Source organism: Anoplopoma fimbria, chromosome 15 (genome assembly GCF_027596085.1).
Source record: "Anoplopoma fimbria isolate UVic2021 breed Golden Eagle Sablefish chromosome 15, Afim_UVic_2022, whole genome shotgun sequence".
Lineage (NCBI taxonomy): Eukaryota > Metazoa > Chordata > Actinopteri > Perciformes > Anoplopomatidae > Anoplopoma > Anoplopoma fimbria.
In genome coordinates this window covers 6,737,424-6,759,905 of record NC_072463.1, presented here as the reverse complement: position 1 = coordinate 6,759,905, position 22,482 = coordinate 6,737,424, and the positions used below count along the sequence as shown (strand labels likewise).

The 22,482-nt window shown below is 39.9% G+C and overlaps 1 protein-coding gene across 1 annotated transcript in view; it reads left to right on the top strand.

The window, feature by feature from the left end:
* syne1b (spectrin repeat containing, nuclear envelope 1b) overlaps positions 1 to 22,482 on the top strand; it is a 79,497-nt gene that overhangs the window by 2,426 nt on the left and 54,589 nt on the right. Inside the window, 31 exon segments of the mRNA XM_054614389.1 lie at positions 4,754 to 4,815; positions 7,556 to 7,651; positions 9,198 to 9,281; positions 10,156 to 10,248; positions 10,531 to 10,709; positions 10,838 to 11,034; positions 11,482 to 11,591; positions 12,009 to 12,059; positions 12,515 to 12,622; positions 12,729 to 12,866; positions 13,361 to 13,525; positions 13,672 to 13,784; positions 13,958 to 14,126; positions 14,220 to 14,316; positions 14,448 to 14,468; positions 14,793 to 14,995; positions 15,157 to 15,321; positions 15,420 to 15,572; positions 15,671 to 15,814; positions 16,330 to 16,497; positions 16,671 to 16,829; positions 16,924 to 17,088; positions 17,303 to 17,437; positions 17,668 to 17,826; positions 18,112 to 18,320; positions 19,065 to 19,173; positions 19,371 to 19,535; positions 20,018 to 20,185; positions 20,294 to 20,470; positions 21,883 to 22,023; positions 22,136 to 22,296. Of these exon segments, the coding sequence (XP_054470364.1) occupies positions 4,754 to 4,815; positions 7,556 to 7,651; positions 9,198 to 9,281; positions 10,156 to 10,248; positions 10,531 to 10,709; positions 10,838 to 11,034; positions 11,482 to 11,591; positions 12,009 to 12,059; positions 12,515 to 12,622; positions 12,729 to 12,866; positions 13,361 to 13,525; positions 13,672 to 13,784; positions 13,958 to 14,126; positions 14,220 to 14,316; positions 14,448 to 14,468; positions 14,793 to 14,995; positions 15,157 to 15,321; positions 15,420 to 15,572; positions 15,671 to 15,814; positions 16,330 to 16,497; positions 16,671 to 16,829; positions 16,924 to 17,088; positions 17,303 to 17,437; positions 17,668 to 17,826; positions 18,112 to 18,320; positions 19,065 to 19,173; positions 19,371 to 19,535; positions 20,018 to 20,185; positions 20,294 to 20,470; positions 21,883 to 22,023; positions 22,136 to 22,296 (4,264 nt within the window).

The window sequence follows — 22,482 nt, the reverse complement described above, 5'->3', positions numbered from 1 at the left end:
CTGTTACTCTTTCAGATTTTTCTAGGATTTCTTGTAAATAATTATGAAATGTTGAAACATGTTTAGCATCTTTTCTTCCTGTGATAAGCAATCAAGTGACACAGCACGAAAGGAAAAATCATTAGGGCTGCAACAAATAATTATGTTCTAAATTCATTGATTATTCATTAGGTCTGCAGAATGTCAAAAAATAGTTATAAAATGCCCATCACTATTCTTTCAGACTCAAGGTGAGATCTTCAAATGTTTGGCTTTTTGGCTTTAAAAAAATGACTGAAACGACTAATCATTAATCATTAATCAAAAAAGTTGCCCGTTAATTTTCAACCAAAACCCCTCCCTGCTCCAAGACTGCAGCTTTGTTGGAAAAGGTCACAAGCTTAAACACTGTGCATATGTTATTAGAAATCTGTTTTCACCAAGAGGGTGGAGTAGTTACATCACAGTTGGAGTAGAAGCAGGTAAAAGACTGACTAGCATGCATTTTTGTCAGCTGTAAGAGTGCTTCTACTCTACAGTGTCAGTGACAGCTGCCAGGGACAGACAGCCATCACACTGACATGATCTCATGAACAGAGAGCCTTCTTCCCTCTCTACACCAAGACAAGCCTCCTCAGACTGTTTTAAATATTGATCATTGCAGAACTTAGTGTGTAAAACAAACCATGTCTTATGTATCTTCCTCATTTGTTATCTTTATATGTGAATAAGAGATGAAAGTATTGTCATGTTGTTTTGAAGACCAGGAAACCATTCACACTGTAAGTAAATCCTCAGCGTCAATCATCTCGGAATAGACAGCTACAGAATCATTTCTTGTCCTGCCTCATTGTTGTTTGCCTGTCGGAGCTAAAGTGAGGCTTCTCTCGACTAAATGGAACAACAACGGAGTGAGTGGGCTTTTAAGGTGCTCCCAGGTGACCAACACAGGCCAATGAAGCCAAGCACCTACAGTACAGTACAGCCAAAGGTATCATCTGTCCTAAGATCACCTTAAGTACTCCATCACTCATGTGGGTTGTGGATGCTTTAGTGGTTTGATGCTTTGCTGGTGTTTGTTGCTGGGGGTATCCACTTCTAATTGCCACTTAGCTACTAGTACTACATCAGGGTTAATTATATCAGTCGGCTAAGACATAATGACTCAATGATGGGGAGCTGCTTTACATAAGGATTTCATGCTTGTCAGAGATCCAGACCTGACCTACATACATTTTTTTTTACACAAACTTTTATGAGCACACTGTGTTTCTTTTTATTTCCTGAAAAGTGTTTAAGGGCTGGTAATTGAACCCCAATACCTCTGTGTCTGCAGCACAGAGTCTCAAAAACAGTTCCAAAGTTTGCCTTAAAGCTATGTCTGATTCATAATCTTGTTTGCATATTTTTGAATCTTAGTTTGACCAGAATTTCTCCAGGTTCAACCTTATTCTTTTCTGAAGCTTTCAACCACTTCTTGTGGCCTTCCTCAGCGAATAGATTTGCTCAGGTCCGGAAGAAAGAAAGTTTGATCTTATGTTGGGAATTTATCAAAACAGCTTTCAAGAATGATCCTTGAAGCTTGAAGTTTTACCAGTTTCTGTCTATGATATGTAGGCAGAGTACAGCTGCTTCGGTTGCATTCAAAATTTGACAACTTACTTCTGGCTACTGGCTTATGTTGTTAAGTGAAAACATCATTTTGTAGAAAAAACAGTTTATATATCTTGAAGCAAGCTATCAAAAAAGCATATTGATTTTGTATCAGGGACAACATGTAGGTGGTGGCTCTTATCTAGCCCTAGTTGACTCTGGTGGAAACAAAAACACATCACTTCCTTTTTAAGCGGAGGATTTTCCCTGGGTTGGTCCTATCTGGCATCAGGCATTTAGAATAGCAAAAGTAAACGCCTTAGTTTGAAGGTTAAAGGTCAACTCACTATTCTGAACAAAGAAGCAAAACAAACCTTTTTACAATAACCTTTTACTATCCACTGTTCTCCCTGGGGGAAATATGCACTATTTTTCGGAATGTTAATCTGAAAGTACTAAGTGAGTAATTTATGTATCAATAGAGTAGAGTATTTTTGGTCATGTTTGTCATTTTTAAAGAGAACTACCTGGTTTTAAAATACTGAAACCCTAAACATATGATGTCTCCAGGTAGTTGAGTGATGAAGGGTTAAAAAAATGTTCTAAAATGGAATTATGTTTTTGATTGCAATTCATTACCAGGTAATATATATATATATTTTATTTTTTAACCTTTTTTGCTTGGGACTTAGCTACTCATACATGTGCATTATTGCAGTATGTCGACAGGCTCATTGTTCTCAGTGTACGCAGCTGTGACCAACATTTCAATGGTGCTACTTTTAACCTTTTGCTTTTTTTATATAAAAGGGCAAGAAAAAAAATCTATTTTAACCCAAATAGCTTTTCTGGCCCAGTTCCACCAGCGGTCTATAGAGCAGTCATAATAGAATCACAAGCGCAGGCCTATTTTTAGTATATCAGAGAAGCTTTTAGTATGCCGGTGGTCTTGAAAGAATAAAGGGATTTTTCTGCAGGAGATGATAAGCTATCAAGTACTATGCTTATTCACTATTGAGTGTTATATTCAGGAGAGTGGAGTATTAGACCAATAGAAAACAGACTGGTCAAAGAAGAAGTTGTTCCAGTAGGTCTTACAGGATAAAAATGGAAATGCTTTAGAGCTTTTACATGATACTGTGTGTGTAGCGGGAATCCCGGAGTGGGTGTGTTCTCTTTTGTCGTCACAATAGCATTGACACTGAGAGAGAGAGAGCAGGTGGTGGATGTCATTCACCAGCCTCAGCATTAATTATTGAGATTTGTTACACCATGGTGAGCTTTGTGCAGCAGGCTTTTAATTTAGTTCTGGGCCATTTAATCAATAGGCCTACTGGGACATGAACTGGATTTTACTTTAAGGGCAAAAAAAGATAAAGACCTAAAAATTGAAAGGGACATTTTACAATGTTTTCATCATTTCCTTGGAATTTGTGAGGCTTTTAAAATGTGTCAGTCTCATAGAAGATTAGGCAAATCTTATAGGCAAACACAGGCCCATACACACACACACAGACACGCATAAATCAGGATAATGCAGCCAAGGCTGTGACATCACCGCCTCCCCCCATGCCGATTGGTGGAGCCATGCTTCTAGCTGATCCCTCTCCAGTGTCAGACGGTATGATGATACACAGAGGCAGTGCAGCGGGGGCTGTGCACATCCTCACAGGCATGGCTCCTCTGGCTGGCAAAAACACAGGAAGATGGAAGGATGGGATTGTAAATGACCCGATCCGTTAGAGCCTTCTCCTGTGCCATCTGTGCGTGTGTGTGTGTGAGAGAGTGTCAGGGAGGAGGGGACGTTTTCGACACAGCCTCCAGCAGCTCTTTAGCTTTCACCGAGGAAACCAGGCAGCCAGATCTGTTGTGCTTCCTGCTGGAAAAAAGGAAAGGAAAAGGACAGCTGTGGGTTTTTTGTGCCAGTTTTCCACTGGGGATTTTATTTTCACACATATACATATATGTACCCGGGAACTGATGAGAGGCAGAAGGAGAGAGCCGGAGAGTGGGGTGTAGAATGGCTCACTATAAGGATGTATCTGTCAGAAAGACTTCTTTAAATCTGGTGACTGGATTTTTTCAGTATCTACGTGGTAAGTAGGGCAGCAGCATCCTTCATCCCTCATCTGTGTGCACATACGTAGCTAATCTGGGATATAACTGGAAAAATAACAGATGCTAATGGTTTGTGGGTGAATCCCTGCTACATGAACTAGTTACAGTGTCATGCTGCACAAACACAGCTGTATGTGTGCTGCATCTGTGTGTGTGTGTTTGTGAGTATCTGTATGTGTGTGCTATGCTTCAGTGGGCATCCCCTGTGCATCAGTGATGAAGCATTTGCCCGTGGGTTAACTCAATGTCTTTGCGCCCTGTGTAGTGTTTGCATTGCTTTCTACAACACGTGACCCACTGTCTATATCTCTAAGGGTGGATGTTTAAAAATGGCCACTCTGTGCAGTGTGCAGCAGTAGCCTACCGGCATGCGTGACAGGGTGTCAGAAATCCGTCCCAGACGCAACAACGGCACCACTTTAGCAAAGAAATCAGTTGTTTTGTCATACCTGCTACATAATGCATGAAGCATTGTGACTGAATATATTAATAGACCACAAAAGAGGCTGGTGGGGACCAAAACAATCACGCATGTTATTACAGATCATAGAGGGGGCTTGGGAGATGTGTTGTCAGAAATTTCTTCCCCACTCATTCTCTAATCTCCTTGTATGACCTCTTTCTGAGAGCTCTGAAACATTGATTCTAGTAGCACCTCTGTTATTCACATTGAACACATCTAACCATTGCAGAAGTCGTACTTTGTAACATGTTTGGTGCAGGGTGGCTGAAATGCTACTTTACATACCAGAAGCAGTGTAAATTGATGTAGTATGAGGTTTGTAGGCTTGGGGAGTCATACAATGGCCATTATAAATATTGTTATTGTTAGAGATTAATATTTTATGTATTTTACGATTGTGCAGCAGCTATCAACCCAGCCATATCCACACCTAAAATCAATTAACAGCCACTTCTAAGCAAGAGCACATCCGTAATAACTCTATGTATTGTCAACAGCTCCTTGAGGCTCAAGTGTGTGTGGCTTAACAGTCGACCGTCAAGAGCATGTGGCGTCTCTCATGTACTGTATTGACATGACCTCTGTTCCTTTTAATTTCAGATGAGCAGGAGGCGGTGCAGAAGAGAACCTTCACAAAATGGATCAACTCTCATTTAGCGAAGGTAAGTAAGAATTTCCATCCATGCTCACCGCTGCATTCGAACTCACCGGCTATCATAACCTATTTGACAGGAGTTAGAGATTGTTGGATTTTACTGGCTCATCAAGCTCATGTAAAACAACTGGTCAATGCAATTAAATCACATGTAAATTAGAAGCTGTGCTATGTGGACCTTTCTAATCAGAGAGGCTCGTGATGTTTTATTGCTCGTCATGATGATGTAGCTTCTCTCTGGTCTGTGGTATTTCAGGCTACTGACCTGTCACGCCTGTGAAGGGAACTGACTGCAAGATGACAATAATGGCCCCTAATAACACTGCACAAGAAGGATAATTACATTTATCCAGTTACCGTAAATTACACCAGCTTGTTTCTAAAGCATTTAAGAACATGTTTATCATGTTCAGTATAACAGTTTGCTGGAGCTGGTGATGGGGAGGGAACAAACAGTAATGTAAACCTGGGATTCTTCTAGTCTGTTTTCCTGAGAGGAAAACCATTAAAAAAGGTCATGCTGCTTGTTGCTTTGTTGACACAGACATAACGGAGCTCAGAGGCATATTCACCATGCAGAACTGCGCTTCTGTTTTCAAGAAGCTCACTAGGGCCTATTATAGCTGGGTGAGCTTCTGTACCACCAGTGGAGTGGTTTTTATGTGGACATATGGGAGGTATAATGGAATTATTAAGAAACTGGTGTGTGGGGTATGTGTTTGTGGTGTAATAGGTGTATATGTGCCCCCGCTGTGTGTGTCTGAGTGCACGTAGGTGTTTTGTTATTCGTGTGAGTGTGTGTATTTGTGGACAGGCTTGGCAGGGATAGTGATGCGGTGTGCAGATGGAGAGCAAGAGGGTGAGGACAGTTCCCTGTAGGCAGTCGTTTGCTTCCCAGGTTCCGGCATGTAAATTACAACAACAACACATTTTAAGCTTAAAATGCTGAATTACGTCACATTGTTAGGATGAAATAACAAACTATTAGATTATGCACACTGAAGAACTTTTGAGAATTCAGAATAAGTACTGAGTTATCTTTTTGTGACGGTAATCCCTGATGACACAGCAGTGTTCAGCTAGTCAGACACAGCTACAGGGTTTAAGTCTGGAAACCTTGCAAAGAGATTTAGTTTAGAGGGGTCTTTTGTTGAGCCTGATCAGCCCACATTACTTCAAAGCGTGGTTTCTGAAACTTTAGAAGAATCTCAGTTATGTGGTGGGCCAGAGCAGAGACGCTGTGTTGGTCTATTCTTCATTATTCATGCACTGCGCTCAAGCTCACTCCTTGTGCATACCAATAGGACTAATGTAGCATAAGCTACATCATGAACGAGCTCTAACAGTCATATTAACACTGCGGACAGCTGTTGTGTGAGTGAGACTGGCTTATATAACAGCAACGTTCACAGTAGATGATACTTTGTTTTGATCAGTTAACAAAAGGTTTCTGTGTTTGTAGTTGTAATAGTTCTGTGTGTTTGAATAAATTATGAATTTTGGTCTGAATGAAGTATCCTGTTTGTGGGTGAAAGTGTGTATTATCTGAGGTCGAACTTCCTCCAGTTGTCATGCCTTTCCAGTCTTTGTTTCCCTTTCCTCTGATACTGTATTACTAAGCGATTTTTTTCTGTGATTTTCTCAGTTTTCCACTGCCAGGAGGTCTCATGTGATTCTGTTGTTCAGTTAATTCATTTTCCAGGGTGGGAATGACAGAAGCTGTATTTGCAGATTGTGCATATTAGCAGTTTGGGCATTAAAAAAAATAAATTATGTTTTATTTTTGTTTTAATTTGAGGAGTAGGAGTTTTAGTTTCTTATATACTAAAATAGTATATTTTATTGACTCTCTTAACACATTACTGTACGCGAAGCCATGCAATACCATCAGACCTTTAGCTGCAGTGTTTTTATTTTTAAAAATACATAAATAAATAAATCACCTTTTTAATAACCCAGATTAACCCCTGCTACTTTTCTCACCAGAAACTGATCCAGAACAATTAGAACTGTACATTTTGTAACCAGTATGGTTCAGATAAATCTCAAGCAACTGATGACTTGAATATTTGAAAAGAGATTGCGGCACAAAAACATGACACATCTTCTACAGTACTTTTGTGACGGGAAGAAGAGAAGTGTGCATGTAGAGAATAACAGGACAGACGCTTGCCTCTTCACACTGCTTTGCCCTAAATATGCAGCCAACTGCATCCTGTCATGGAATATGTTGAGTTGTGAAATGGCCTGTATATGGTGCCTAATAAAGAATTCCCATGGTGAGCTATCCTTGTAATTAAAGCTTTCCTCTGCTGAATAAACACACATCTGTTTCTTTTACTTATACAGTGGTGCTCAGTAGGTTATAACGAAGTCATTCATCTCGGAGATTGTACAGCTCTGTAAATGTGTGGATATGATATCAGGAGACAGTCCAATTAGGGTTAAATGAGTACCATCGCCTCAGGACTGGGCACCAAGCCACTGCTGAGGAAAAGGCACCATCTTTTCAGCTGCAGGGAGGCTCTGTGGTTGTTTCTAACAAGCCTGTTTCTCACAAACAGCATTTGGTCTCTCCTCATCACTGCTAATGGACTAGAATACTAATATCCTTTCACACTAAAGATTCAACAATGCAACATTGCTGGTTCTATAAATACACTGGTTTTCAAGACTGATTCATTTCTAATTACAAAACAATTTTAATTTGTTGTAATTATTTAAGCTGTGTTTTTTTTCTCCTCCAGTACAAACCACCACTAGAGGTTAACGACCTTTTTGAGGACATCAAAGATGGGGTGAAACTTTTGGCTCTTTTGGAAGTTCTGTCTGGTCAAAGACTAGTAAGTAATACTTATGAATTGACATGACTTCTACCAGGAGTCCTACCTTTAGGATGTTTAAATAATGTTTTTAATGCAATGTGATTTACTCTCTTGATTTGCAGTGTGGATTTAATTAAGGGGAAGAGCCATCCTGTACGATATCCACTTGAAATAATGAATATGTAAATTAAGGCACACTGTTTTATCTAGGTCAACTTCACAGGTCAACTTGTATATGTATGTGTGATTCCCTACATTATGTAAGCCTCTCCTCCCATTTAAAAACCAAAAATCTGCATAGTCATAAGTCATAAGGATTTAGGTTTGACAATTTTGCATAATTATAAGCTGTGTCGTTGGTCTTTATAAATACTAAAAAGAAATACTATTCAAAACCAATCCTCCACAGCTTGGTCTGTTGGAGGAAAAATTGTTAACAGATGACTAAATACTGTAAAACAAAATTCACAAAATTCCTAATAATTACTGAACCTCGAAAGTTACAACAAAATTGAATCAGGATGCAATTAAATATAATATAATAATTAAAGATCATATAGCCATTATCTTAGGCAACAGAAAATTGTGGCAGATCCATATATATATATATATACACACACATATATATACATATATACATGCATACTGTATATCCATTTTACAAAACTGAGAAACTTTGGATAAAATAGTTGCAGTTCACATGAAGGTCGGATCACTGAAGCGGGGTCATGCTTTAGATTTGAACTTCCCCACTGTGAGAAGCTTTTGGCTCCAACGGTGTCTGTTTCTCCCTCTCTCTATCTCCCGGACAGCCACACACACAATGAGAACCCTCATTGACATAATCCCTTTTTTAGCCCCTAATCCTAACCATAAGCACCACAACTAAATGCTCAATCCAACCCTAACCCACACTCAACCTTAAAAACATTCAAACAGCCCTTTGAGGTAATGGAAGCCTGCCAAACTGTACCAACAACTCACAAATGTCCTCATAACGATGGTATGAAACCAAAATTGGTCCTCACAAAAATAGCAATACAAGCCCACACACAAGAAAACACCCTGGCCCAGACTCTGATTTAGTAATCAGACCTGTCTTAAAACAAACTGCCATGTCATCTGTAAAGCTCTTGCCCAGCAAATGAGTCAGTTCCATGTCATAGTGAACCCTTCTGATGCTTTCAATTACTGCTTCCAGGAGTTGACCCCTGCTGGTTTATCTCAGCCAAAATATTCACAGAATGATCGTATTGAAGCTTGTTCTCACTCAGGTTTTAAAGCACAGGATTATACTTTTTTCTTTAAAAGCAGCTTTGGCACTCGCCACTTAATTTGTGTTTAGAAAAGCCCTGCTAACATGCTCAGGCCACTTTCACTATCACTGTGCAACTAGTGGCAAACATGAGTGGTTAAGTAGGAAAGGAGACAAATTTACCATCTGCAGTTAACTTATTATAATGTTTGGAAGCAGAAAATGGTTGAATGAAGATATCATCAGCTTTGTATGATAAGGCTTTTTTTGGCAAGCTTGATTTTAACCGTCTGTCATCTGTGTCTTAAGCCCCGCGAGCAAGGCCGCCAGCTGAAGAGGATCCACTGGGTTTCAAACATCGGCACAGCGCTCAAATTCCTCGAAGGCAGGAAGGTAAGCATTCAGTGACATCATCAGTTTAACCTCTTAGTGCAGTGTTATGTCTTAAATAAGTCCAGGGTATGATTAAGAACTCATGAGAAAAATAAGCTTATGATTATATATTTGTCAGCGCACATAAGGTCTGCACCACATAATATTCAGAGAAGCAGCAGATAGAAATAGGTATTCTTGATTACATAATCCATCTCTAAATCCCTTGGCTCTATGAGGCCTGTGTCCCACTTTTCATCTGGGCTCCCTGAGGATACAGACTTATATTGTTGTGATCTCTCTCCCGTCATGTGTGCCTTCAGTCTGTGTATCGAGGATCTCCGGTCAGTCGCCATTAACCGCCCTGTGTGATCACATACTGTATGCATTCTTTTCATTTGATGCACGATGTGACCTAAGCAAAGCTTGGATACAGCCATTTCTGTTTCAATAAATTTAGTCATTACGCTTTTCTACTGACATGCATTTTGATGCATTTTGAGTAGAATACTAGTTACTGATTTGTTTATCTTCAGTTCTGAGTTTCTCAAATATAATAGAGATGTAAACATGGCAATTTGTGGCACTTCTCCAATGCAAGGTTTGCATTGCTGTGGTACCTCTGCTTTTCTTTAAATGCGGACACAATTATCTTATCTTTTCTGTTTTTCCTGCTGGTTAACTTTTCACTGTGGCTGTTTCTGCCTTCCTGGTTTGGCTATATTACAGTATTTACCTGCATCAAAGAGCTGGCTTTGATGATGTTGAGCAAACAAAAACTTGCAATTTTCTTTTGGACAGTGTAAAACCTCTGGGGGCTTCTGTGGGTGAAAATGCAAAAGATATCTCTTATTGTTTTCTCTGAGTAATCCTCCCCTTGTTTTTTCTCTTCCAGATCAAGCTTGTTAACATTCATGCCACTGACATCGCAGATGGACGACCATCAATTGTTCTTGGGTTGATATGGACCGTTATCCTCTACTTCCAGGTAAAACTTGATCTGATCCCTAAATCCTAAGAGTTTGATAATAATTGTGCTCACTCAAAGGTGACATGATGCATAAACTCAGAACCTACAAACTCCTGGACCAAATATTTTTTGATCCAATATTGATCTTTGTCTCAACATAGAATACCATATAGAGCGGACGTCTATGGAGAGATTATGTCGCTGATTCAGTTGAATGCCAAGAAATACTAGCGTTCTTATCATGTTGCTATGGTCACAATGCAACCTCTTCTTTTCCCTTTGATCTTGTTCTTGATTTAGATTGAGGAGTTAACCAGCAACCTGCCAGCCCTCCAGGCCTTGTCCAACAGCAACTCTTCTGTGGAGAGTTTAGCCAGCTCTGAAGCAGGAAGCCCTCCCATGAAGCGAAAGGTGGTTCCCAAGTTTCAGGGCAATGCCAGGAAGGCTCTGCTCAGATGGGTGCAGTGCACAGCAGCCAAGTATGTCACTTTCAAATCACCTTTTTGGCCAGGTGTTAAAACATGTTGGAGATACATTTTCAGTACATAGGGTGCCTGTGTTCTTTCTTTTTTGTGTAAAAAAAAATGGTCACGTATTTGTATTTCAGGTATCATGGTATTGAGGTGAAGGATTTTGGTCCCAGCTGGCGCAATGGTGTTGCCTTCCAGTCGGTGGTGCACGCCATCAGGCCAGACCTGGTGGACATGGAGTTGGTGCGGAGGAGGAGCAACAGGGAGAATTTGGAGGAAGCCTTTGCACTTGCAGAAAATGAGCTTGGTATTCCCCGCCTGCTGGATGCAGAAGGTGCCCTTGATCTTTTCTGTTTCTTGCATTAAATATTCACGTGTAGATGGCTATTCAGACAAGATATCATTGAATAAGAGTGTTAAATAGTTTAGTATTTTGAAGTTTGGGAATAAAATGCTGTGTTTACTTGTAGCTCTGAATTTTAGTCTGAGGAGGTGAATCAGACTGCAGTAGAGCTGCACTGAAACATCTCTGCTTTTTACAGGAGCTTGACCCTGATTTCTAGAAACATCAGGTCGAGGATGGAGATGAAAGTACACATGTATAATTAGCAGTCAGGCCTGCAGAGATTTATCCTCTTCAGGACACATCTGTTTTTTAATGTTTAATGTCACATTAACCTAATACCAAGTATAATGGCTCTGTCATATCTGCCCTTTATTTTTACATGTACAAAGTCATAAGGTTTAATCCAGTGTATCATACACTGTTTGTGTTCTATAGATGTGGATGTAGACAAGCCAGATGAGAAATCCATCATGACATATGTGGCTCAGTTCCTCAAGCACTACCCAAACCCGCACCACTCTGAGACTGATGGACAACAGGATGAGGTACTTTGTTTAATACGTTTGATGCTATATAGATGCATATACCCAATCATACACCGGGTAATACCTGAAACAAATATCATTGTGTTGCTACTTAATAATCTACAAAAAAGCAATTTAAAGCCATGTTTTAATCATTTAGTTGTATATATTGTTGTCATCCACATTTCCCATAAATCACCTATTGCACCATTATTTATAGAGAATGATCACATGCAGAGATCAACAGTGTTTGCTTGATTAAAACATGCTTTACTTGCTGCTGTGCTTAATTGTTGTTAAATCCTGTGCACATTTTCTTACTTCACATGAAGCTTTCATCATAGCATGAGCACAGAAGTATTATAATCATCAAAATTTTGCTTTTTCATCGTCACTCATTTAATTTCTCCATCTACTTATTTTTTTGTGCACATTAAGCTGCTTCTTGGTTCAATTCCAACTTTTGCACTGTCAGTGCCAGTACTTCAGGTGAGAGTTCAGGTCATAGTGCTGCATGCTCTCGGTTTGGAGTGTATTCCCAGCTCACGCGCATCCCATTTCCTCTCCACTTTGCTTCCTATTTTCCTCCTTGCGTTTCTAATGCATTTTGTGGTGTGTTTGCATCTCTTTGTGTGCTTTGCTGCTTTCCTGGATAGTTTGGTCCACAAGATATAGAGCAAATGCTTGAGGTATGTTTCACTAAATTAACTGAATAAATCCGAAGTCTTTAAAAAGATGATAGTGTCCAAACCCCTTTCCTACTACCATGACTTTTAAAAAACTACTAATCTTTGCTACAACATAGAGGTTGGAGACATAGAAATGTGCTTCTAGAATGTCAAGTTGGTGTCTTTCAACATTTTGGCAAGCTCATTTGGGGAAAAAAAGGATTCACATCAGTTTGTTCCTGAGACTCTAAGATGGATGTTCCCTGATTGTGACAGAGAGAGGAGCGGAAGATGCTGAGAGAGCTGAAGGTGTTTTTAGATCAGCTGGAGAGAGATGTGCTGCGGGCCCAGGGAGCAGAGGGAAACCTCACTGACAAATATCAGGTGAGTCAGGCCTGGAAAGACAAAGTGCATTGTTCCATAACATTCTGCTTTGACAGAGACATGCATCAACTTTCACCACTCTAATTTGAAAGTTTTGGTTTTGCAGGCATTTAAGAGCTTCCGTGTACAGTATGAAATGAAGAAAAAGCAGACGGATCCGCTGCTACAGCCAGTCAACAGAGACGGAAAGCTGTCCGTGGACCAAGCTCTGGTCAAACAGGCGTGGGACCGCGTGTCCTCCAGGGTAATTGTACTGCATACTTTTACACAGCATGAATAATTTATAACAAGCCACAAAGAAAGGATAATTAATTATGATAATGAAATTGGGTTTACTCATCCCCAAATTAAATCTAACCTGAGTATAAATAATAGATTGTACGTTTGTTATCTGTCTTTATTATTTTCTGTGCTTGAAAATGGCATTGCCATAGTGATGGTATCATAATGAGAGAAACACAGCTCAGGGTTCCTCTCTTCGCTGGCTGCCAGTGAAAGTTCAGTGGGATGGAAGCGTCTGAATAAGAGTTTGTTCAGAGGGGAGGAGACAGGAACAGAGGAGGTTTTGTTCATTGGGCAGCCTGCTCCTCTGGACATCCACAGCCCATCTAGACTGGCAGGAAACTCTTTTGTGGCCTGACTGCTTGTGAACATGTGGACATGTTTTGGTCAGCATAGCCTCCTCTATGGTGGGATCTTGTTTTGGTAGAGTGGGTTTTTAATGAATGTCAATTGCAGCTGCTGGACTGGCACATCCATCTGGACAAGTCCCTGCCTGGTCCTCTTGGAGTGATTGGAGCCTGGCTTCACAGGGCAGAGATGGCTCTGAGAGAGGACATTCCCATCCAGCATGCTCATGAGGAGACAGCCAATGTTCTTCACAGAAAACTAGAGCAACATAAGGTAACACAGTGAACCTTTGAGTTTCAATGTGTGTGGATACCTACTGTACCGTGCTATTGACCTGGTAGATATCTGAATCGTTTAACACATGAACTGTCCACAGAAATGTCAACATGAAAGTGATTTTATGTGATTCAATTTTGCAGGAGGTATTAAAAAACCTGGAATCGCACAAACAAACCTTCCAGCAGATCCACAGGGACAGATCAGTGAATGGGGTGCCTGTCCCACCTGAGCAGCTACAAGATATGGCTGAAAGGTAGGACATTTAGCAGAATGATTATAATTACATATTATCTTTTGAATTCATTTTATGTACAGCTTGTTCTAAAAAAATTAAAAACTTGCTTGAAATGAAGTAAAACATTTTCTGTGTTTCGTAAAATCAAAGCAAATATGAAAATAATTACTGAACATCTGTTTAATTTGCAGGTTCAATTTTGTGTCCACATCATCCCACGCTCACTTGATTAAACTGGAATTCTGGGAGATGAAGTATCGACTGATGGCATTTCTTATGTTGGCTGAGTCAAAGCTCAAGTCCTGGATCATTAAATATGGCAGGCGGGACTCTGTGGAACTCCTGATGCAAACCTACCTTGTAAGTGGAAATTATTGGTGTTGCAGTATTTGAAAGTCGCTGTGTCTACCAGACTATTTAATCTGTATATTCATTTGTGTCTTTCTATTCCAGACTTTTGTAGAGGGCCACAGGTTCTTTGAGCAGTATGAGATAATCTTCACAGACCTCAAGCAAGCTGCAGAGGTTTATGTAAAGTCAGACAGCTCAAGTAAGACTCTTTTCTGATTTATTTCCAATTTGTTATATATATATACACACACATTTACTTTATATATACACTGTGTATATATACATCTTGGGCTCATGGTAAACAGTTTTATTATTGATTTCATGTTACAGGGTCTAAGACCTGTAACAAAGGTAAGTCCAAATACAGCCTGACAACCTTTAAAACCTTAACTTTGCTTGTCTCCTGAGCCATTTCTTTCTGTAAATGTGGGGCTGCACTTTTCTTTGCTAACATACTTTTAATCCCAGGAACTGAAAAATCATAATATTGCATTATGCATGAAAAAGTAACATGATTGCATCCGTTGGAATGCTGTTGTAGCACGATTTTTCTGACCTAACAAACTGAAGCATCAGCCAAATGGCCAAATAATCAGTAGACATAATCAAATGCTGTACTGTTGATACTCATATTGGCTTCAACTAAACCAAACTTGTTAAATAATTAACTTTCAGTTGATGAAGCAGAGGGGGTAAGTAAATTCCTCAGTGATGCCACGGCTCAGTGGAGAAACCTGGCTTTGGAGGTGCGGAGTGTTCGCAGCATGCTGGAGGAGGTGATCTCTAACTGGGAGAAGTACAGCAGCACTGTGGCGTCTTTGCAGGCCTGGCTTGAGGACGGAGAGCAGATGCTCAATCAGTCAGAGAATGCCAAACGTGTAAGTACAATCACAGATACTAGTAATGGTAAATAGTATTATTTGTAATATACAGCTTATATTTGTGCTGCTAAACTGTTTGAGGGATGTTTTTGTCTAATTGGTCACAAAGCATTTGAGCCTCTGCAGCAACGGTCTTTGTTTTCCTTTTTCTTTTTTAGGATTTCTTCAGAAACCTCTCTCACTGGATGCAGCAGCACATGGACATGAACGATGCTGGGAACTTTCTCATTGAGACCTGCGATGACACAGTCTCAAGAGATCTGAAGCAGCAGCTTCTCCTTCTGAACGGGAGATGGAGGGAGCTGTTTGTCAAAGTCAAACATGTAAATGCCATTCGAACAACTTTATCGTGAACATCAGCTTAAGTTTTCAAAAAAGATAGAAATGATCCACTGACTGTCTTCCTCTGTTTCATTTGCAGTATGCAAGAGCAGACGAAGTAGATAAATTGAGACAAGACTACCATGATGGGATTAATACCTTGAAAATGTTCATGGATGCAACCAATGAGAAGATGACTGCTCCTGTCCAAGTATCTTTCCTGAACGTCAGAGCCTTTGCTCAGGATGTTGAGGTAAGCAGCTGATTCGCTCATCCTTTACTCCGGTCAGACTGATTTGAATCTGCTGTGCAATGAAAAAAAAAAAATCTCTATATCCCAATTTACTGTAGGAAATCAAGCACAAAGTGCCAGCTATGGAAGCCGCCTGTAAGGCAGCAAGCCGCACTGCTCAGCTGTTGACCAAAGACACTCCACAGGAGGAAGTTTCACAGATGATGGCTGTGATGACCTCGATCAAAGAGCAGCTGAGCAAGGTGTGTGCATGCAATTGTACAGTATGTTGTACTGTATGAGTTTGTGTGTACATGTGTGTTCTTTATAGTAAAACTGTTGGTTTTTTTTTCCATCTTCTTAAGTATTTCATTCTTATGTACGAAGTAATTCATTCAAAATATATGGATTATTTTTGACATATGGACTCAATTAGGTTGTTTTGAAATTTGTTTGTTTACATAAAAAGTAGGCAAAAGCATGACAAAACCTTAACTAAAATAAGTTACCATATCTTAGCTGAGATGAACCAAAGCCTTAATACATAAATAATGCATGGAATTGTTTGCACTGGACAAAGTAATGCATTGTATCGTTACGAAATATAGGGCTGCCACATTGCAAATTCTATGCAAACTATCATTTTAAGGATTTGCTAAGAAAAAAGAAAAAAAGTTAATTGCTGGCATGGTGTTAAAGCTTCTGAAAAAATGGTTGCTACTTGCTGTATTTGATCTAAGATCAAAACACTTTAATCAACATGCTTTCCTCCGATCAGATAAGGGAGAGGTCTTTGCCTTTGCTGAGGGAGTCCCAGTCTCTTTTACCTCCACTGGAGGAAATGGAGAAGAACATCACGGGCTTCTACCAGGCTCTGGAGAAGGCCAGTCATATCACCAGCACCGGCGACTCTGAGGGACCAATAGACTTCAAACAGAACTGCCAGGTAACTAAAGCAAGAGTTTCAATATGGTGCCGTATTTTAGGTACAAAGATGAAGAGATTGCATAAAATAACCAATACCAAGCATGTTTGATTTGTCACAATGTTTTAAAATGAATAGCACAGCTTCCAGTTATGAATAAATGACTAACACACTGTTTGCATTGAATGCTACAGGAGCTGGTGACCTACACACATAGCTGTAAGAAGTGTTTGACAGCGATAGAGAGAAACCACCAAACCATCCAGAAAATAATGAGCGGCAGTAACACCCTCCAGTACATGGACATGAGCCTTCTGCAGAAAAGAGTAGCAGACCTGCAGTCCTCCTCACAGGTACAGTAAACATCTAGGCCTGTTTTAATGTCCATTATCCATCTTCTCTCTGAACTGTTTTGGTATTTAAAAAATTACTTGTTTGTGCATTAAGGGCATGATTAAGGAATCTACCGAGTGGAGGAAGCATGTGGAGGCAAACAGCAGCCTCATGAAGAGGTTTGATGAGTCACGGATAGAGCTGGAGAAGGTTCTTAAAATGGCACAGAACTGTCTGACAGAAAGAGGCAACCCAGACGAGCTGCTCAAGAAACACACGGTAAGAAAACGGGCCTTGTGCAAGATTCACGATGAAAAACATACGTAGCTGTACAAACAGTATAAGAATAAGTTGTGCTTATTTAAGTGCCACAAATCTAAATAATATATAGAATTGTAACAGATTGATAAGAAAAAATTGATTTAATTAAGACATGGCCTGTCCTGTACAAAGTATGACACATGATGAGTTATATCTTTTTTTTTTTTTACAGGAGTTCTTTTGTCAGCTGGACCAGCGGGTCCTGAATACTTTCCTAAAGGCCTGTGATGAGCTGACAGATATTTTGCCAGAGCAGGAGCAGCAGTCGCTTCAGGAAACAGTCAGGAAGCTGCACAAACACTGGAAGGTTAGTTCCTTGACTTTAATAGTGTCATTTTTTAAGTGCAATGATACAGCTCCAAGTTGATCACAAAGAAATTGTTACATATTTCCATCTTTTCAAATCAATTTTAAATTATGTCCATTAGACAATATACATATATTGTTTTTTTATCTTTTGCAGCCCATTAGCCAAAAAGTTGCAGCACAAATTGCTCTGAATCTGGACTCATATTTGTTGTATTTCTCATTTCACAGGATATCCAGACAGACGCCCCCTTTCACCTCCTGCATCTTAAAGTGGAGGTGGAGAGGAGCAAGCTGATGGTTTTGCTGCAGGAGTGCCAGGCAGAGCTGACCAGGGAAAACCGCCACATGGCTAGCATGGGGAGCGAGAGGCTCGTCAAGGAGCACAGGGTGAGCACGGAGTGGCTGGCTGAGTTTCATGTATTGATCTAACTCTGTGAGAAAAAATTCAATGCAAATTCGTGCCTGTGAAGCAGCGTGGGAAGATTTTGATCAACTTGATCTAGAAAAACTGAGGCCCTTCCAGTGTCATCAATCAGCCGTGTTTTGCCATTTTACATTTTACATTTACATAAATTTAAATTTCTGTGTACAAAAAAATTATCTACGCTCTCCTGTATTCATGGCATTGACTTCTAACTCAAACAAATATAAAAATGTTTTGTTTTATTTTAGGCCTTCTTTAGGGAAAAGGGCCCACAGTCAATCTGTGAGAAAAGGCTGCAGCTGATGGAGGAACTTTGTCAAAAGCTCCCTGAGGGTGACCCCGTCCACCAGACGCTGGAAACGTCCAGAAAGGACTACTCTGAGGTCCGAGAGGAAATCGAGAGCACCCATCAGAAGCTAATGCAGAACCAGGATAAATGGAAGGAGTACAACTCAAGGTGCAGTAACTATTCATTTTGATGAAGTCCTCTTTTAATGCAGTCAAGGGGTTGCAGAGGTTACAATGTACAGATCTACAGCATAGGGACTGAGTGGTAGTCCAACATAGGATTTAACCTTTTGACTGTTGTAGCACTTTGGTAACAACAGAAGAATCTGTTCATTCACCAGGCAGTGTCCTGCCTTCATTACATATCCAAAGTAATCATGTTTAAATTACTTCATTCACTTGAGATGAGGAGAGAGAGAGTTGAGGTGAGGAGAAGGTTTGCAATATGGTTTTGATAGATTTTGTTACAGCTTGATAAAATAGTAAACAAATTAACATTACCATTAACGTGTCAAATAATACTAATATTAAAAGTATATACAAATAAATGAATGACAAATTAAATGGAAGAAGGGAAAAAAACAAAACAAAAAATAAGGGTTTGGAGGGTTGTAGTGATGCCTTTAGAGTCATAATAACACATATAATTAAAGATAAATTGTACGCACATTACGCACACATTGTTCCACTAATATCTGAGACTTGGTTCCCCTTTTTGAAACAGGTGTTAAAGCCTGGGGCTTAAGGTTAAAAATGAGTTGGTTTGAGTTGTGAATTTGATGCCTGACGAAGGTCCATGACCGAAGAAATTTGCATCTAATGAATGCAGTCTTTTCTTCACAAGCAATTATTCCTTAGATCTTCATGAGTTTGACGTGAACTTTTCTTTTTTTCCCGTCATGGTGTGAAACAGGTACGCTGAACTTTCCTGTTGGCTAATATCTAAAGAAAGTCAACTGAGGCTGCTGAGAAACCGAGCCAACGACCCCAGGAAATATGGGCAGGTGAAGTCTACCATCACGGTGAGTTGTTACTATCAACACCCCACAACACAACTATCCACTGACAGTCCCTCCTTTGCCTCCTCTGGGATCTGTCACTTGTGATGTGCTACTGGCTTGTCGCTGTCACTGCTGAGAAGATGAGACTGTAAAAACGCTTTGCGACGGATGACTCTTATGACCACATGGGCTGAATCACACTCTTTTCATGTGTGCAGGAGCTGAGGAATGATGCAGAGCTACAGGAGGGGAACCTGGGCTGGTTGAAAGCTCGTATTGCCGTACTGATTGAGATTTGTGCTGACAGCGATGCCCAGAGGCAAGGAAGTGCCCTGAGCAAGCTCTCTACTGACTTTAAGGGTCTTCTTGCTTCTCTCGTTGAGGTAGGTCCAGCTTTTCACATATTTGATTTATTTTATTTTGCCAGCCATAATATTGCTTCTGGGAATCTACAGTATAGTGTTTAAACATTCTAACCTTATTTAAGGTACAAAAAAAATACCAATATATTGCAGTAATCTATAATTGTATGTAACAGATCAGTACAAATTATTAGGGAATTATCACACCGCGTTAATTGGTGTGATAATTAAGGTAAAATGTATGTTTGATTGCATTAAACTGGAAGTACACTGAACAAAATATAAACATGTTTGTTTTAGCCCCAATTTTCATGAGTTAAAATAACTCACTTCTTACTATCTATATCTTGGCAAAGTAGAATTGTTTGCTGACAAGGATTTTAACAAATTTCTGACCAAAATCTGAAGAGAAATAAGCCTTGTATTTTAGTAAAGTATACAAACCTTAGCTTAATTTATGATGTTATTTCTCATACTGTGTGTTTCTCTGTTATATCTTCCAGGCTGAGAAGATGGTGCTGGCTGTGGGCGACTGTGTGCAGTTCAGGGAAGAGGTACAAACTATTTTGGATGATCTCGTTCAGGGGCAGAAAGAGGCTCAGGCCGAGGTCACCAAAATACTGGACTGTCCAACTGTGAGAGAAGCCCAGCAAGTACTTCTCGTTCACCAGGTACTGTAGGACATGCACAAAAAATCTTTGACTTTTTGGTCTTGATTTTGGTTAACTTTGAATTAATTTCAATAGATAAACATTTTGAATGTGTCTTCCTTTCCATAGCAACTGTTAAAACGTCTGAAGATGAAGAGAAAGGACGTCCAGCAGTTGATCACCAGAGGCCAGCAGCTCCAGGCTGAGGAGGGTTTGGGAGAGACGCTGCAGCAGGACCTGCAGACTTTAGAGAACACACTCGGCAAAATGGAGCAGAATATGGATTCACAGGAGCAAAGCCTCGAGGTAAGCAATGTTTCTAAGGAAGTGGTTGTGGGTCACTGTTTGTGAATAACATTTCACAGCAGATTAAATCAGCACTGTTGCTCTGAATAATAATCCGGACGGCAAATTTAGAATGGAGGATGATTTAGGCTACCATCTTTCTTTGCTAAATATTAGCTAAACATCATGAACAAAAAGAGTCTTTACTTCTCCTAACTTTTAAAAACTCAAGGTATCTGTCAGCCTCTAAACTAAATCCTGACACATCTCGTCTCGTGATCAATTTAGTTATTAAATGACAGGATGAAGAACAGACTCATTCACTTAATTTATAGACTTTGCTCTGTGATATTATGCCTCTGCCCCTTTTTTCCGAGGGTTAATGGTATTTCAGTAAAGTGTAACTTGTTCTGACTTCAGCTGACAGACTGTTTAGTCTTGTCTGCTGTTGTGTTTATATGTGTATGTGTACGTGTATGTATGTTTTTTATAAGGCTTCCTTTCATTTATGCTTCATCCACCTATAGGTGCTGTTTTATTATGCTTTTTTATATGCCTTGTCTGTTCTTTGTGTAGAATAACATCAACCTGCCCTGACTGTAAATGAAAATGACCCTTTTCACTAACTCTAACACCATTACATCTTATTAACGTTAATTAACGTGTGTTGTCCTTTAAAAATAAATGAATTGAGTCAGATTTATTGAACATGTTGTGGACAGAAAAGAGCTTGGGTATGTGAAGAAGGAGAGTTATCCTTGTTAATGCAGGAAAGTTGTTCTGAATGGAGGGTAGAGAGGTCTGATGGATGTTTTTTTGCTGGAAGGCCTCGCCCTCTGAGGCTTTAGAAGATAGTGATGCAGTGAGTCAGTCATCTCTCTCTTGATAGTGCTTTTATAGAACATAGAGAGGATGGAGGTGGGAGTCTTGAAATGGAAACTTTGTTTGCCTTGTGTATGTGTCCGGGAGAATGCACTACTCATCCGGGTAAAAGATTCTTGGTACGGTGAACAGCAACATATCTGATGTTAATGCCTCTGCTGCAGCACCACTGGGGCAAAGTGCTTACATAATATTAGCTGTACTTTTCTCTGTTAATGTGCCTCATCACCTTTGCTGATAAAGCCAAACCAAGTGATGTCATCTTTATACTTAATGATGTCATGTGTTCTTTTGCTGGGATCTTGATCTGGAATTGATGGCATTAGAAAGCAATTTGTTTCCTATAACTTTTATACTACATTCAAGTGAGAGTTGGAGAAGGGAGGTCCAATATCACCACTGTCCGAGTTGGCTGTTAAATAGCATTGCACAAACATTGCATATTGTTAGTGTCTTTTACCCCTTTTGGATCTGCAATATTGTGTTTAATAGATAAAGCGCTATATGAATTTGATATCATATCATTGATTTCGAGGCATTGTCATCCCTAGGTCACACTGGCAGCCTGGCAGGAGTTTGACAGCCAGCAGGAGGCGGTGCACGAGTTTGTTAACAAGGCCGGCTCAACGATGGAGAGAGACCTGAACTTCAGCAGTCCAGAGAGCTTGGCTGTTGAGCTTGACCAGGCCAGAGTTAGTACAGTTTGTGTGAATTATCTGGTTTACTCTTGACCTTTTTAAAATTTGGAACATATAAGCAAAATGGATAATATCACATATATATATATATATTTTTTTTAAACAGGTGTTGTTGAAGCAGTGTGAAGCAGAGGCCTCACATATGAACACTTTGCTGAGGAGAGCAAAAGAAATCCAGCTTGGTCCGAAGAACAAAACTCTGCTTTTACAGCAAGCTCATTCCCTCAGTGAGCAAGTGGACAAAGTAGAGGCTAGTCTCAAAAAAGAGTAAGACGATGGATTTCATTCTAGTTTCCTATGCTCAATTATGTTTTAGTAGTCTTCAAATACATTATAGTTTTAGCCTAATATGATATTGTTCCAGTTGAGTGGAGTTTGCCACAAAGAACAATACAACTAGTGACTAGTAGTTCTCTTGAATACCTATGTTGAATACACTTCCTGTAAGTCGCT